This window comes from Portunus trituberculatus, chromosome 12 (genome assembly GCF_017591435.1).
Source record: "Portunus trituberculatus isolate SZX2019 chromosome 12, ASM1759143v1, whole genome shotgun sequence".
In the NCBI taxonomy this organism is placed as follows: domain Eukaryota; kingdom Metazoa; phylum Arthropoda; class Malacostraca; order Decapoda; family Portunidae; genus Portunus; species Portunus trituberculatus.
Genome location: NC_059266.1, coordinates 12425943 through 12444213, shown reverse-complemented (window position 1 = coordinate 12444213; position 18271 = coordinate 12425943). Strand labels below are relative to the sequence as shown.

Below are 18271 nucleotides of genomic sequence, written 5' to 3'. Positions count from 1 at the left end.
CTTGACTGCTGTGTGGCATTCAGATACCATTCCTCCTGACTGGAAAAAAAGGGGTTAGTCATCCCTATCAGGAAGGGGAAAGGGGACCGTCAGGACTGCAACAACTACTGCAGTATAACACTGCTCAGTGCACCAGGCAAGGTGCTTGCCCACTTGCTGTTGATGCGTATCCACAGTCACCTGCTGAAACACCAGAGACCTAAACAGTCTGAGTTCACACTTGGTAAGTCAACAACTGACCGGATCCAAGCGCTTTGTGTACTGGTGGAGCGACGACGTGAGTTTTGACGGGATGTTTGCAGCCTAAGTCAATTTCAAGAAGGTGTTTGATTCAGTGCATGAAGAGGCACTCTGTGATCTTCTGCATCTCCATGGGATTCCTGCAAGGATTATTAATGTATTAACTGGCCTCTACTCCGGGACTGTGAGTGTTGTGAAATGTGGAGGGGAGTGAGGCAGGGAGGCATGCTTGCTCCATCACTTTTCAACATTTGCAAAGACTGGGTACTAGACAGAGTTGTAGACCAAAGGCATTGTGGAGCATCTGTCGGCTATACTGAGATTAAAGATCTTGCTTTTGTTGATGATGCAGTAATCTTTGCTGAGTCACTGGAGTTTCTGGTAATGGCTCTAGAGGCACTGCACGAGGAGGCGAAGCCCCTGGGACTCCAGGTTTCCTGGCCCAAGACCAAGGTTCAGGTGTTTGAAGGCTTACTGGATGAAACAGTACAGTTTGTCCTTGTGTGTGGTGAGAACATTGAGATCTCAGAAAACTTCACATACCTTGGTGGTGTAGAACATAAAGACAGTGGATCAAGCAGGAAATTGTATGGTGGATTGGCCTGGCCCATGGTGTTATGGACTCGCTCAACACAAGTATTTGGCGTTGTTGGTAACTGTGCAGATGGACGAAGATTTGGATATTCAAGTCGCTGGTGATCTCTGTCTTACTCTATGGTTGTGAGACATGGATGCTGAACACAGATATGAAGAGGCAAATTGATGTCTTTGGTACTAGATGCCTTCGCAGGATCATGGGGTACCCCTGGTATGACTTTGTGTCAAATCATTGATTGCTCCTTGAGACTGATTCGAGGCCGATTACCAGCATAGTCTGTCAATGCCAACTGTGACTATATGGGCATGTGGCACAGTACCCAGAAGCCAATCCTGCATATTGGGTTGTCTTCAAAAAGGATAACCCAGCATGGAGGAGGCCAAGGGCATGTCCACAGAACTCATGGCTGCAGCAAGTCAATGCCTCTTGCTAGGAGTTTCTCGGCACAGGAAGGGAGTCTGCATGGAGATTCGCGAGGTGTGACCACCTGAAGTGGCACCATAGGGTAGGTGAGGCAATGCACCCCCAACATATGCCCCCCATGATTGATTCAGGGACTGGGAGCAATCAAGCTGTCACGTTTTTGTTCCTGCCACATGTGGCCTACCCCATTCCCTTGGGGAGGAGTGTGCAGTGATTGTGGGTGGTGACTGGGTGGTGCATGCCTTGTGTTGTGTCTGTGCATGGCTGGTGAAGCAGCGGATGTTTGTTGTGGTAGAAGTAAACCCTGAAAAATAACTTTTATGTCTGTCCTAAACATCCGTGTGCCTGTCTGTCCATGTGTCTGTCTACCTGGCCTGTGAGTGCCTTCCTTGTCACTTCACACATAACTTTGACCACCAAAACAGCTTGTGAGGATCCTGTGGCTTCTCCTCGTATTCCTGCCGAGCTATGAAATGGTAGTGAGTGGCCATGATAAGCAGCAGATAAGGGGACAGTACACAACAATTTTTTTTTTTTCTAATATTTGTGTGGGTTTATTTCACAATGTATGTACCAAGTATGAAAAATCACTTATCATTATAATTTTTATTTCCACAGAGGGAGAGAGAGAGAGAGAGAGAGAGAGAGAGAGAGAGAGAGAGAGAGAGAGAGAGAGAGAGAGAGAGAGAGAGAGAGAGAGAGAGAGAGAGAGAGAGAGAGATGCCTCTGAGTCAGGTATCCCCCAACCACCTCCCAGCCTGGATACAGTGCCAAGAGTTATTTTTCACTGCCCAGAGTGATGAGATTAAACTGCAATACTTATACATGTGGCAAATTCATTATGCCAGTTTTGATTCATTATTGTGAAAAGATATCTAATAAAATTTCAAAGGGTTATTGCAGTTGTACATTAAAATGAATACTGCAAATAAAGACAACAAAAGGGTTGGTTTGTACCTTATATGGTGGCAGAGAGCAGCAAAGCGTGTGAGAGCTGCCCTTAGACTCCTTACTGAACCATTCTTCTTGATCTCCTTGTACAGCTCCACTTGTATCTTGCCCAACTGTGTTTCTGATAAGCTCTGGCAAACAAAACACATCCAATTCATGTAAGTAAAAAAAAAAGTGGATTTGGACAAATTTACCAAGGTTCTAGAAATAAATGATTTTTTTTTAAGATCTATGCAATGAATATGTAAGAAGTAAACTTCCTAGAAAAGAATTGTATGAAACATTACATGGGAAGACTGAAAATACAAATAAACAAACAGATTTACCAACTCACTTATGTCAGAACTCAGCACACCTAAACCAATCAAGTACTGGATTTAAGAATATTGACATATGCACCATCATATTCCATTCTGTACCAAGTCACAGGATGCTGCTACTGCACATGGCACCAATCCCTTAACAGGTCACTGGAAAACCTCACCCTGATCACCCGGTTAAGGGACTCGTTGGCACTGGTCCGCACATCAGGATCTGTGTCAGCTGTCAGCAGCAGTAGTGTCTCAATCCCCACAGAAAGCAGCTTCTGTATCTCCGTGGGTTTGGCGGTAACCAATGCATCAGCAATCACAGAGCAGGTGGCCGCCTTCTCCTTGCTACTCAAGATCTGGTCTTTTTTACTATTTGTTAAAAAAGAATGATATGTATAATCCTTAGGCAGCAGGAGATATGAAAAAACAATATTTGCAGGTGAATGTTTGTGTTGAAAAGGTGAAAAAAATAATGTTATTATTTACAATTAAAAGGAGGTTTAAGAAAATCAAAGCTTATGTGCAATGGTATCAAACTTAATGCAATATGAAAATCTGTGATAGTCTGTTGAACTCTTTCAGGAGCAACAAGGCAGAGCTAACACACCTGAGCAACCCCTGGCCCTGCTGAGAGAGGGAGGTTGCAAACGACGCCATGGTGCGGTTGTGCTCCTGTGGCCGCTGCTCTGGCCCTGCCCCGGCCCCAAAGGCAGCAGCTGGAGAGGCAGCACTTCCAGGGTTGCCATTACCCTGAGAAAGCTTCACGGCCTCAAAAGCTCGCACTAGCTTCTCCAGGGCTGCCATCTTCAATGATGCCTCTTCTGGTGAAGAAAAATAAACTTGTACTCAAGAATTATCATTGCAAAATCACTTCTTACTAATTTGTTCTCATTCAAATATTGTCCTAATCAACAGACTTGTATGAAAACTTCCAACTCTCTCTCTCTCTCTCTCTCAATACACCTTGCTGAGGGACCAGATCTAATGCATATCAAAAGTACCTATATAAATACATAAATAATAACAATTAATACTGATGCATGCCACAAGGGCAAAATATCATCTTAGTTTTTATCAACAATGAGACAGTGCTGAATTCATGTTTCAAATAAACCATATCAAACAGTATGAAATTTAGACCATTTCTGGAATTTCACTCATGTATGTCAAATATGTCATAGTGTCTTTTTTTTTAATACCATGTGGGCTTTTCATGGGAATTTATGGGCTAAAGGGAATACTTTTTTCGGGTACCTCCTATCTCAAAGTCCATCCACTAGGAAACCGTTGCCCCGAGTGAGGAAGCCCAACCTACACTCAGCCCATGGACAGGATTCAAACTCGTACACTTGGAGACCCCTCGGACGCCAGAGCACACATGGTTCCACTGTACCAATATTAATAGTCTTGAATCTAAAATATCCAAAGTTTCCATCAATCAAACTTTGCTTTGAGATGCATTTCCTTACAACCTTACTCTGTATAGAGACATACATGATTACTGGCTAGAAGACATCTAATAATGAACGTATATAGCAAACCACCATACCTCCAGACAGCTTGCTGAAATGCCACAATCACTGCTCTTCACCAATCTGCCTGATTCTCTGTGCGTGGACAGGTTACATTCCCTACTAGATATCCAGAAACTTGAGGTTTTGCTAAGATTAGAATGAATTACCTGATTTATAGGTATTGATAGTCAAACTTTTTGATACTTGAACAAATTAAGTTCGAGTATTGAGTCTCCACTATATGTGTGTGTGTATTTACCTAGTTGTAGTTTTACAGGGCCTGGGCTTTACACTCGTATGGCCCCATCTCCATATCTACACTTATCCAATTTTTCTTTAAAACTATGCACACTCGTTGCTGACACCACTTCTTCACTCAAACTGTTCCAAGTGTGTATTTACCTTTTTGTATTTACCTATTTATGTATAACAGGGTCCGAGCTAAGCTCTCTGTGTCCTGTCTCCTTGTCCACTCCTGTCATATCTCTCTTTCATCTGATTGACACACACTGCATCAACGACATCACTGCTCAATTTATTCCACTTATCAATACTACGACGCGGGAAACTGTATTTTCTCACGTCATTCAGACATGTCTTTTATTAATTTTTTTCTATGTCCTCGGAAATAATTACTTGTGGTCACCTTTATCAACTCTCTGTCCAATATGTAAATCTTGTTCACCAATTTATACATAGTTATCATGTCTCCTCTTGTTCTTCTGTCTTCTAATGTGGTCAGCCCCAGTTTCCTCAGTCTTTCCTCATAGTCTAACTCCCTGAGTCCTGTTACCATCCTTGTTGCCAGCCTCTGTACCCTTTTCCACCTTCTTCACATTTTTCTTCATATGCGGTGACCAGACGCAAGCTGCATATTCTAACTGGGGTCTTATTAAGGTACATAATATCTTCATCATTCCTTCATCTAGGTAGTGGAATGCAAAGCCAATATTTTGAAGCATGTTATATGTTTTCCAAAAAATCTTGTTAATGTGTTTCTCTGGTGACAAAGTGTTTTGCACAGTTACTCCTAAATCTTTCTCCTCATTGGTCTCTTTAATTTTCTCATCACCCAGCCTGTAATCCCAGTTTGGTCTGTATCTACTTCTTCCCATTTTCATAACATGGGTCTTGTCTATATTAAATTCCATCTGCCACTTTTACTCCACTCATATATTTTATCAAGATCTTCCTGTAACTTGTTACAATCTTCCACATTCTTTACTCTCCTCATAATTTTAGTATCGTCCAAAACATATTCATGTAACTGTCAATTCCTACTGGCACATCATTAACATAAATGAAAAAACATGATGGGACCAAGCACTGACCCTTGTGGAACTCCACTGGTTACCTTCTTCCACTCGGACTTCCTTCCTTTCACCACTGTTCGCATTTCTCTTCCCACTAAGTAATTTTCCATCCATTTTGCTAGGTTATCACTTACTCCTCCAATCTTCTTTAGTTTCCACATCAGTCTATTGTGTGGTTCTTTATCAAAGGCCTTTCTCAAGTCCAGGTAGATAGCATCCACCCATCCCTCTCTATGTTGTAGTGGTTGATTATTTTCTTCCATTGTCACTCCCAAGTCCTTTTCCTTTTTTACTTTTTCTAATTCTACTCCATCTCCCATCTTATAGATTCCCACTGTCTTTCACTTTTTTCCATTTCCATGACATGGCTTTTGTCCACATTGAATTCCATCTCCCATTTTTTGCTCCATTTCCAGATCTTGTTTAAGTCTTCCTGTAGTATTTCACAATCCTCTTTTTGTTTAATGACTCTGCACAGTTTCGCATCATCCGCAAACAGATTTATGTAGCTGTTCACTCCCTCTGGCATGTGTGTGTGTGTGTGTGTGTGTGTGTGTGTGTGTGTGTGTGTGTGTGTGTGTGTGTGTGTGTTTTGTATTTACCTAATTGTAACATACGGAAAAGAGCTATGCTCGTACTGTCCCGTCTCCATATCTACTAATGTCCAGCTTTTTCTTAAAATCATGAATATTCCTTGCGTTGACCACTTCCACGTCTAAACTATTCCATGCTTCCACCCTTCTATGAGGAAGCTATATTTTCACATCTCTCCTATAAGTGGCCATTTTTAGTTTTTTCCCATGCCCTCTCGACACTCTTTCATTCCACATACACAGATCTTCCCTATCCATTTTTTCCATGCCAATCATCACTCTGTGTATTTACCTAGTTGTATTTACCTAGTTGTAGTTTTACAGGGCCTGGGCTTTATGCTCGTGTGGTCCCATCTCCATATCTACACTTATCCAATTTTACTTTAAAACTATGTACACTCTTTGCTGATACCACTTCCTCACTCAAACTGTTCCAAGTCTCAACACATCTTTGGGAAACTAAATTTTTAACATCTCTCAGACATCGTCCCTTCCTTAGTTTCTTACTATGCGATCTTGTGCTTCTAAAGTCATATTCTTCTCTCAGGATCAGTTTCTCATTATCCACTTCATCCATTCCGTTAATCAATTTATAAACTTGCATCAGATCCTCTCTCTTCTCTGCTCCAAGGTTGGTAGATCCATTGCCTTTAGTCTCTCCTCATATGCCATCCCTTTAAATTCTGGAACCATTCTTGTAGCCATTTTTGTAGTCTCTAATTTTCTTATGTGTTTCTTTTTGTGAGTCCACACAACTCCTGCATATTCCAATCTAGGTCTTATTTTAGTACTTATCAATTTCTTCATCATTTCTTGTCCATATAGTGAAATGCTACTCCAATATTCCTTAGCAAATTATATCTCTCTGAAAATTCTATCAATATGGCTAACCTTGATTATTTTCTTCCATTGTCACTCCCAAGTCCTTTTCCTTTTTACTTTTTCTAGTTCTACTCCATCTCCCATCTTATAGATTCCCACTGGTCGTCTTTCACTTTTTCCCATTTCCATGACATGGCTTTTGTCCACATTGAATTCCATCTCCCATTTTTGCTCCATTTCCAGATCTTGTTTAAGTCTTCCTGTAGTATTTCACAATCCTCTTTTGTTTAATGACTCTGCACAGTTTCGCATCGTCCATAAACAGATTTATGTAGCTGTTCACTCCTCTGGCATGTCATTTATATATACGAGAAAAGTATTGGTGCCAATACTGACCCCTGTGGCACTCCGCTGTCTACTGTTCTCCACTTGGACTTCATATCTTTAACTATCGTCCTTATTTCTCTCCCCTTAAGTAATTCTTCATCCATCTCAATGTGCTTCCTTTTAAGCCACCCTTCTCCTCTAACTTCCATAGTAATCTTTCATGTGGCACTTTATCAAAAGCCTTTTTTAGATCTAAATAAATACAGTCAACCCATCCCTCTCTCTCTTGTACTTTATCAACTATTCTAGAGTAGAAACTCAATAAATTTGTCACACATGACCGACCTTTTCTAAAACCAAATTGGCTATTTGATAATATTTTGTTGTCTTCAAGAAACCTGATCCATTGCTTACATAACATAAATAATAGGATAACAAAGGGCCACCAGGGCCCATCTAGGTTATCCTGTATCTTCCTCAGCGACCTCGTCATCAGTACTTAAAGATACACTTACAAGTACACAATACATTATATACTAATTCTAAATATTTGGCCCATTAACAGGGGTAAGTCCTGCAGCGAAATCCTCTACAATTTGTGGTCCCCATACATGGGGATCATGTCTTATTTAACTATAGTAAATTTCTTATAAAACTATCATGCAGTGCTATACATAATCATAAATCTAATAAATTTAAGTGCTTATCTAATCTGTTTTTAAACATTGTCAAACTAGTGCTATTTACAACCGTCTCTGGCAATGCATTCCAGAAGTCTACCACTCTATGACTAAAGAAATATTTTCTTATATCTAACCTGCAGCCTTGCTTTCTAATCTTCCTGCCATGATTTCTAGTCCTATTTCCTCCTCTAAGGTAAAGAAAGATCTCACATCTATGTAGTTTGTATCTGAAAACATTTTAAATAACTCTATCATATCCTCTTATACATCTCCTCTCAAATGAAAACATGTTTAATTCCTTTAATCTATCTCTATACTCCAGGCGCTTTAATGCTGGTATCATCCTAGTTGCTCTTCTCTGAACTGCTTCTAACATGTTGATATCCTGCCTATAGTGGGGTGACCAGGCCTGTATGCAATACTCTAAATGGGGCCTAACATAGAATTATATAAGCTACGCACCACTTCCTTACTTTTATAACTAACATTTCTATTTATAAAACCCAGGATCCTATTTGCCCTATTTCTTGCTTCTAAACATTGCTTTGAAAATTTCATAGTTCTGTCTATCACTACTCCTAAATCCTTTCCTTCCTCTACTGCCTCTAGCCAACATCCCTCCATCTCATAGCTAAAGTTTGTGTTGTCTTTACCTAAATGCATAACCTGACACTTTTAGAATTAAACTCCATCTGCCACCTGTCTGCCCATGCTATCAGCCTGTCCAGGTCTCGTTGTATTCTGTAATTGTCCTTTTCACCCTGTACTGCACATGCTATCTTAGTATCATCTGCAAACTTTGATACTTTGCTACTAATTCCTATATCTAAATCGTTAATGTACACCAAGAAAAGAAGAGGTCCTAGCACTGATCCTTGGGGTACCCACTAACCACTTCCTTCCACTCAGACATTGCCCCATTTAATACTACTCTCTGTTTCCTATCAGAAAGCCATTCACTAATCCAATCAACTAACCTACCCCTATCCCATGTAGTCTCAATTTGTACACTAGCCTCCTATGCGGTACCTTATCAAATGCCTTGCTAAAATCTAGATATATAACATCTATGCTATTTCCATCATCTAACTCCTTGGTAATATATTCTAAGATATCGAGCAAATTTGTAAGACAAGACCTCCCTGATCTAAAGCCATGTTGGGTATCTCTAATTAATCTATTCTCATTTAAATGCTCCCAAATACTACCCTTAATGATTTTCTCTAGTATCTTACATACTATACTAGTTAAACTGATCGGTCTATAATTATTCATCATCCTTCCTACCTTTTTAAATATTGGAGTAACATTAGCTAACTTCCAGTCCTGAGGTATCTCAGCAAACCTAAGTGATCTTTCAAAGATTAACTTAAGTGCTTCAGAAATACTGTCTACACCCTCCCTAAGTACTCTGGCATGTAGCTCATCAGGACCACTCTTTCCTATCGTCTAGTTCAAGAATAAATTTCCTAATAATTCCTTTTATATCAATATTTTCTAAAGCTCTTAAACTACTCTCGCACTGTTTGCAACAGGATTTCCTATTCTTTCCTAGTAAATACTGAAGAAAATTGTTCATTCAATAATTCTACTATGTCTTCATTTTGATCCACTACTACACCATCTTTTCTGAGTGGTCCAATCCTATCCTTATTTCTTTTATCACTGACCTTGTAATAACTATATAATTTTTGGGATCTTTACTCCCAGCTCTAGCTAGTTTTATCTCTGCCTGCCTTTTACTTTTTTTTTAACCTTACTCAAATCATCCCTGACCTGTCTGTACCTAATCAAATCTACATCTTCCCACTTTTCTGCAACTCTCTGTATGCCTCTTCTTCTCTCTGATCTGGCTACCATCTCATGAGTCCACCATAATGGCTTCCTGTTTCTCTGCCTTATATCTTTGTAAGGATACACTGCATCACTATAGCCTTTACTACAATCTTAAAAATATCCCACATCTCCTGTGCAGTTTTATTTCCAAAACTATCTTCCCAGTTTACTTCTCCTAATAACTGACGTAACCTACCATAATTGCCTTTCTGATAGTTTGGGACTCTAGTCTTATTCACTATATTATCCCTATTGGAATTAATGATAAATCTAATTATATGATGGTCACTGTTTGCTAAAGTCTCCTACCTCAACTTCCTTTAAACAATCTCAATATTTGTTAGTACTATGTCTAAAACCTTCCTCCCCCTAGTAGGTTTATCTACCATCTGCACTAAATAGTTATCCTGAAAACTTTCCATAAACTTATTTTCACTAGCATCTCCTACCATCCTCTCTCTTTTACTGACTTAAGATTAGAAACTCAATAAATTTGTCTGACTAGTACACCCCTTTTCTAAAACCAAATTGTCTACATCTGCTGACTGGTTAGGTGGCCTCTGCTTCTTTATTACTTTTTCACACATCTTGCATATTACACTAGTTAGTGATACCGGTCTGTAATTTAAAGGTTCTTCCTTCCTTCCGCTCTTATATATGGGAACCACCTCAGCTCTTTTCCACTCCACTGGCACTGTTCCATTTTCTATTGAGCATTTTATGATGTTGTATATTGGACTTGCTAGTTCTTCCCTACATTCTTTCAGTTTTCTGCCTGAGACTTCATCCTGTCCCATTGCCTTTTCCTCATCCAATTCCGTCATCAACTTTTTATTTCAAGCTTGGTTACTTTAATCTCTTTCATATAGACAGTCTCTCTATTACCCTGTGGTCTTTCAAATTTGGATTCCTTAGTAAAGACCTCATGAAATTTACTATTTAACAGTTCTGCCATACTTATTGGGTCTTCCACCATTCCGTTTTCTCCTTTTAACCTTTCTATTGTTTCTTTTTGTCTTATTTTTCCATTTATGAATCTGTAGAACAATTTTGGTTGTTCCTTACATTTTCGACAATGTCCTTTTCATAGTTCTTTTCTTCTTCCTTTCTCACCTTAGCATATTCATTTCTTGCTGTTTTGAAGTTTTCCTTATTTTCTGGATTTCTGTTTCTTCTCCACCTTTTCCATGCTCCATCTCGTTTCTCCTTTGCCCTAGCACATCTTGCATTAAACCAATCTTTCTTTCCTTCTTCTTTAGGTCTATATTTCGGAACATATTCCCTGACCCCAGTTTTGTATATTTCCAAAAATAAGTTATATTTCTCTTGAACCGTTAATGAGTTTTCCATCTCCTCCCAGTTTACGTTTTAAAATAGTTCTTGAGATTCTCAATATCAGCCTTTCTGTAATTTAATCGGTCTCCTTTGTATGATTCATCTCTATCTTCCTTTCCTTCTTCTATATCCATCTCTAATATTACATGGTCACTCTTTCCCAATGGGCACTTGTATCTTATATCATCGTTAATTGGTATATCCCTTGTAAAAACTAGGTCTAATCTTGCCGGCTCATCGTTTCCTCTGAATCTTGTGTTTTCCTTTACTCTTTGGACCATCAAATTATCTATCATTAGGTTCAGGAATCTATCTCCCAGGCATCTTCCCCATACCACTTTCATAATTTTCCCAGTCTACCTCCTTACAGTTGAAATCTCCTATCAATATCACTTTTCTCCTTTCCTTAATGATTCTTGTAAGACTCCTTATTGTGTCATCTATCATGTCTCTATATTCTTGGTTAGTCCATGAGTTTGTTTTGGTGGCACATATGTTCCAATGATTGTTAACTCCTTTTGTTAATATGCATCTTAACATACAGTATTTCTGATTTTCCTTCCCCAAACTCCACTTGATTTACCACTATCTCCTTCCTTAACATCATCATGACTCCTCCTCCTCCTTTACCCACTCTGTCTCTCCTCCATATATTATACCTTTTATCTATGTCTATTTTATTGCCTCATTTAACTTTGTTTCCACCAGGCATACAATATCTGGTTCTTCTTTCTTTATGTAATCTCTTAATTCTAATTTACTAGATAAAATCCCATCTATGTTTGTATACATCATTTTAATCTCTTGTTCTTATCATTTTTAGTTAAACTTGCTCCATTCTTTTCTCTTCTTTCTCTTTTATATACCATTTCCTTATCCTGTCTCCTATAATTCTCCAAAAATGCCTTCTTCTCCTCCTCTGACCTTTCATTATTTTTTCTCTTGCTTCTGCCACCAGTTCATTGTGTCTCTTCCTTTCCTCCTCGTTTCTATTTTTCTTTATATATATATCTTTGCAACCTTCTGTTTCTCTGAGTTTCGTTTTTCTATATAGTACTTCTTCTGCTGCTGCTTGTGATTTTAGTAATATCTTAATTGGTCTCACTGTTCCTTCTTGATATGGTCCCATTCTATGGATTTCTTCTACTTCCTCTTCTAAGTTCTGTCTATCCTCGTCATTCAGATGTTTTAGTAGGTCTTTTACTGATTTCATTTCGTCTTTTCCTTCTTGGTCTATATTTAACATTTTTTCTTTCAGTCCAAAAATAATTACACTCTTCTTTTTTCCGCAATTTCTCTTACTAAATTTTCTTTTTCTTGAGGACTCCTATCATTTTGCTTGTCATATTTTCATCTCTTTCTTTTAACTGTTCTTGAAATACTTCTTGAAATGATTCCTTGTCTTTCTTATCTTGGATTCTCCATGCTTGTACTTCTTTTTAATCACGTCTTGTACTCTTTCTTCTTCTTTGTTAACTAGATCTTTTAGCTTTTCTTTTTCTTTCTCGGCTTTACCGAGTCCTTCTTCCATCAATTTCTTATAGTTCGCTATTTGGACTTTTAATTCTTCATTTTCGGTTCTTAGCCTAGTTTCGTTTTCTTCCACTCTTTTATCCTTTCTTTCAATTTCTGGAGCTCTTTATCCTGTTCTTCATTCTCTTTCATTCCCATACTCTCCTTTATCAATTTATCTAATTTACGTTCGATAGTCAAGACTCTATCAAATAGTGAAGTTTGCGCCGTATCAAAGCCTTCAAATTCTCCTCCTCCCTCACCAACATTGTCATCATCAGCTTTCATTCTTTCCCTTGTCACATACCTGCATTTAGATGGAATATCTTTCTCACTCATTATTATTTAACACTGTATTCATGAAAAAAATGAGTCCACACTTATCGCCCAGGCCACTGTAAACCCAAACAAAGGTAGTGAAGATCAGCTGATTCTCGGGAGCGACGGTATCGCGTCCTTCCTCTGCTGCGTCTCGTGTGTGTGTGTGTGTGTGTGTGTGTGTGTGTGTGTGTGTGTGTGTGTGTGTGTGTGTGTGTGTGTGTGTGTGTGTGTGTGTATTTACCTAGTTGTAGTTTTACAGGGCCTGGGCTTTATGCTCGTGTGGCCCCGTCTCCATATCTACACTTATCCAATTTTTCTTTAAAACTATGTACATTCTTTGCTGACACCACTTCCTCACTCAAACTGTTCCACGTCTCAACACATCTTTGCAGGACACTAAATTTTTTAACATCTCTCAGACATTTTCCCTTCCTCAGTTTCTTACTATGCGATCTTGTGCTTCTAATGTCATATTCTTCTCTCAGGATTAGTTTCTCATTATCCACTTGATCCATTCCGTTAATCAATTTATAAACTTGTATCAGATCCCCTCTCTCTCTTCTCTGTTCCAGGGTTGGTACATCCATAGCTTTTAGTTTCTCCTCATATGTCATCCCTTGAAATTCTGGAACTATTCTTGTAGCCATTTTTTGTAGTCTCTCCAATTTCCTTATGTGTTTCTTTTTATGGGGGTCCACACAACTCCTGCATATTCCAATCTGGGTCTTATTTTAATACTTATCAATTTCTTCATCATTTCTTTGTCCATATAGTGAAATGCTAATCCAATATTCTTTAGCAAATTATACGTTTCTCTGAAAATTCTATTGATATGGCTTACTGGTTGATTGTTTTCTTCCATTGTCACTCCCAAGTCCTTTTCCTTTTTTACTTTTTCTAGTTCTACTACTATGATTTAAATTCATATAACTAATAATATAAACACATAAGTTGATTAGACAGTAATCACATTGGAGTGCATGGTGCAGTCCACTGGCCACCCTGTCATATATCACACAAAGTGTAGCTGAAGCAGATGGTGCTGCTCACTGTCTAGGCCTAACAAAGCAATGTCTTAGTGTTATCATGTTGAGGCTTAGAAGAAAGATAATTTCACAACCAAAATGAAGGGCTTGCATGGCAGTCGATTCCCTCACTTAAACATGCATCATGGCAAAATTCACTATCTTGTTCTGCACAGTTCCAGGTGTTTCTGACCTCCAAAAAACAAGAACATGACTACAGTACTAATTGCCAAAGGTTTATTGCTGGCACCTCATTGAGACCTGAGGATCTGTAATATGGCCATTCCCTCACTACCCCCATTTTTTTTTTTTTTTTTTTTTTTTATGTCTGGTTTCCCTATTACATTAGGGCTAAGACGGTGTCGCCTGACAGAAGGGCTTTGGTTTTGGCATTTGGGAACCGTTACCCCAAGTGGATGCCCTTCCTAACCTCAGACCGTGGCCAGGATTCGAACCCCTACACTTGAGAACCCTGGGGCCCACAAAGCGCGCACGATCCCACTGCACCACGGCGGCCCACTACCACTAGTTTCAAAATACAGCCAACCTTGATTTATTAATCCAACAGATGGACAAGTAACTTAGAATATAAGGAGTTCAAGGAATTAAAAATCAAGGTTATGATTAGCTTAACACAAATAGTATTTATCAACATCATGATTTCTGTTATCCTAATCAGAAACTGATAAATATCATTATGGCATGGCTGGGTGTGCCATCGTGTCATGATACTGTGGCACTTAACATTCATCATGGAGTTAAAGGGTTGTGTGTTATTCTCATTATAAAAGACGACCCCTTGATTTATGAGCCTCAAAATTGGCATAAAAATTTGTCTTATATCCATGTACATTTTATGAATTCAATATACATAATTACCATCATGCAATTTCAGTATTCAAAATGTGCTTTGATTCGTGGCTACTGTCTATAATAGTATAGTTTGGCATTCTAAGGGCCCAATTCCTAGTCCACAGCAGTAGTGATGGTATTTGTAAGCTGGCATTCATAAGTAGTCATCACTATAGTTGGAACGATGGACAATTATCGTGACTCGTCTTCCCCAAGTGACAGTCGCCTCACGACAAACCCACTGATCAGCAAGATTTCACTTAAACCTGTTTGGGTAAAACTGCTGAATAAGGCCTTCTTCTATTTCCCCACCAGCCCCCTCCCCAACACCAATAAACTTGGGGACTTGTTGGGAAAGTGGGGTTTTTAGGTGGGAAGGCCAAAATAGACTAAATTTTGCAACTCCCCAAAAAATTCTAAGAGGCTAAATTTGGCTAAATTGAAAAAAAAATCCCTAAAATACTGACAAAATTTAAGGCAAACAAACTAAACCTAATCAATCAAATATAACCAAACACAACCTGATCTAACCTAACCCAGCCAGAATTGAGGGAGTGGGTTCTGTCCCCTTCGCAACCAGTTACAAACCCATAATAATTCGCTACAGGTTAGTGAAATAGCACTTATATGTATCAAGACATCTGAAATAGTACTTGAATGTATTAACACGTACTGTACATATCAGAGAAGTAACAGGTGGAGAAGCAGAGTGACCAGGGGGGCAAGGGAGGGGGTGCCTGAGTGGGTTACACTTTGTGAGTGTTCAAGTTTCACAGCATTGTCCTGGATAAACATTAAACGTCCACAGATTAAAACTTTCAGACACATCATACAGTAAGCATAGGCATGTGTGTGGGGGGCAAAGGGTACAAGGCCCAATACTGTAGATAGACCTTATTTTACATCATAACTACAGAACTGTCCTAAAGAGGTCGTCCCTCCAGCTCTCCTCATTTCCCAGCAACCGTTTCACAGCTCTTTCACTCAGCTGACATGACACCACAGATATGAAGCCGCACTACTGGTCAACAAGGAAAGGAGGGAGAAAAGGGATCACAAATGGAGGAAATGGGAATAGAGAAAAAGATATTAAGAAAAATGGACAAAAGATGGAGGAAATGAGAATAAAACAAGAGATAGAAAGAAAAGTGAATAAAAAATAAGGGGAAGAAGATAGTGAATAAGGAAAGAGGAAACGGGAATGAAAATGATGATGAATAAGGAAATATGAGGAAATGGGAATGAGAATGATACTGTAACGAATAAGGGAATACAAGGAATCCATAATAAAAAAAGCAGAGAGAAAGAAAAATGAATGACGAATAGTGAAAGACAATAACAAATCCAGGAATATGAGGAAGTGAGGATGAAACAGCATATAAGAAGAAAAATGGATGATGAATACAAGAATAAAAGTGTGAATAAAGCAGGATAAGAGGAAGAAATAAAGGACATAAAAGGAGGAATGGATAAAGACAATGATACAATAACAAATAAGAGAAGCGAGGAAAGTGGGAATAGAATGCGGAACTGAGCTACGAGAAATAGGGACGACTTTAAAACAGCACCATAGTGAATAACAGCGCCAATAAGGGCCACAGGGACGGGCCGACATCACTACAACCCGCTGACAAAACACAACACTCGCTCAACCCAAAGAATATAAACATGATTCGCAGCATCACTTCACACACACACACGCCGTTAATTAATTTAGAAAACCTCCTTTGCTAATTTCCACAACACTCGCTCAACCCAAAGAATATAAACGTGATTCGCGGCGTCACTTCACACACACACACACACACACACACACACACACACACACACACACACACACACACGCCGTTAATTTATTTAGAAAACCTCCTTTGCTATATTTCCACAAAGAATATAAAAAAGATTCGGAGCGTCACTTCACAAACACACACACGCCGTTGATTTATTTAGAAAAGCTTCTTTGCTATATTTGCACCTCCCGCGTATACCTCAAGGCGCTGCTAGGGCGAAGGTGGTCTGTCGTGTACTTAATTCAATAGTCCACGAAGTGTGAGGGCACAGTGGAGGCGGCGGTGGGTGGCAGCTGGAGTGTCGTGTTCTTTGCCATATATCTCAGTGTAGCACTCACCACGCTCGTCTCTCCGGTGGTTTCCAGGTGGTGCTAGCAGGCGTGGCGGTTGTATGCCTCCATGGTGTCTAATACGTGGTAGTATTGAATTAGAGGCGAGAGGCAGTATTGTCCCAGCAAGCCATATCCTCTCTGCTTCAGGACTGTCAGGCGCCTCGGCTCACCATCGCGCTTCACTCCTACACTAACATTGCCACAACCAGAATCATTGCTTTACGACAAATTCATAAAGTTATGCTTATGTTTTACCAGAAATTAGTCGTGGTTTTAAATGAAATAGTTTTGTTTACGCTAGAAACTAATCCCTAAAGTGAGACTGTTAGTTTGGCTTCCTTTACTTGTCAATATGGGCGACTCCGCCTTCCTTTCTCTCAATATTTTTAGTGTTATGTTGAAAGAGTTTATTTTTCACCTATCAGTTTTGATAGTTATAATAATTTGAATATGAATAACCTGTAAGTTTTTATCAAACCGATGATATTACAAGCAACACATTTCCTTGTTTGCATCTACCTAGGTACCTCTTTTTTTGTCATCAGGTGGAAGTAATTTCATAAAATATAATGTTGAAATAATTATGAAGTTCATCTAAATTGTCTCTAAGTTTCAACAAATAGAAAATTTTACCCATGACAGCTTTTGTTGTGACTATTTTGGTAGGCACGTGATGCTTCCTGTCACATGACGCGAGAGAACGGGAAGCCAATATAAATACTCCCTTTTATAGCCATTATGCACATCATTCTAGCCTGATAAGGAATTCAGAACTAAAAGACCAAATAAATAGTCAAATTTAGGCATTATAAGTACTAGTCAATACTTTTAACAAAGAATTAAAAGGAAATGAGCGAGCCGTTCTCTGTGGTGCTCTATTGATCCCAGGCTGAACAGTGTCAGTGCCAGCGAGCAGAAGGCAAGATGACATCCAGCAGGATGAGTGTAGGACTCCTCTTCCTCCTTGTATCCGCAGGTAAGGCTAGACTGCAACCACCATCCACCGGCCCAGCACAGTGACGGTCTGGTGATGTACCTTCACGGTGTGCTTACCTGGCTGGGCTGCCTTGGAGGGAACCCCACAGTGGCCAGCACGCCACTCCAAAAGGAACACCAACCAAAGCAAAAAAGGGCTGAAGACATGACTGGAAAGTGTGCTATGAGCCCACATGCTGAGACAAGGAGAATGTGATGGCAGTTAGTGACTCACTTAAGTTGAATAGTTGATCATCTAAATAGTCACTGGTCCCCCTTCTAAATGTACTGAGGTTGTCCGTTTCAGCTAACTCAGCAGAGAGACCATTCCAGTGCCTCACCACTCGGACTGAAAAATATCTACGTCTGGCCTCACAGGATGCTTGGGGAACAAATATCTTAAATTCATGACCACTCAACATCCCTCTCAAAGGGGCCATGATGAAAATATCAGTATTTTCTTGCCCCCTTGGAACCGCGGCAATTTTTTCTTCCCTTACCATAGAGCAGGGGTTTTC

General features: G+C 39.4%; 2 protein-coding genes across 6 annotated transcripts in view; one reads left to right on the top strand and one right to left on the bottom strand.

Annotated features, from left to right (window-relative positions):
- Positions 1-17093, bottom strand: part of LOC123502590 (huntingtin-like) — a 420122-nt gene extending 403029 nt beyond the window's left edge. Inside the window, exons 1-4 of one of the 4 annotated variants that reach the window (XM_045251746.1) lie at positions 16785-17093; positions 3131-3344; positions 2697-2892; positions 2219-2343 (exon numbers count right to left, since the gene is read on the bottom strand). In XM_045251746.1, coding sequence (XP_045107681.1) covers positions 2219-2343; positions 2697-2892; positions 3131-3327 — 518 coding nt within the window. In that variant the 5' untranslated portion in view covers positions 3328-3344; positions 16785-17093. Of the gene's footprint in view, positions 1-2218; positions 2344-2696; positions 2893-3130; positions 3345-16644 lie in introns of all 4 variants that reach the window. The other 3 variants (XM_045251745.1, XM_045251744.1, XM_045251747.1) reach the window with 3 other exon arrangements.
- A 480-nt stretch (positions 17094-17573) lies between these two features.
- Positions 17574-18271, top strand: part of LOC123502591 (renin receptor-like) — a 14535-nt gene continuing 13837 nt past the window's right edge. Inside the window, exon 1 of one of the 2 annotated variants that reach the window (XM_045251748.1) lies at positions 17574-17754. In XM_045251748.1, the coding sequence (XP_045107683.1) occupies positions 17703-17754 (52 nt within the window). In that variant the 5' untranslated portion in view covers positions 17574-17702. Of the gene's footprint in view, positions 17755-17782; positions 17976-18271 lie in introns of those variants that run through there. The other variant, XM_045251749.1, reaches the window with a different exon arrangement.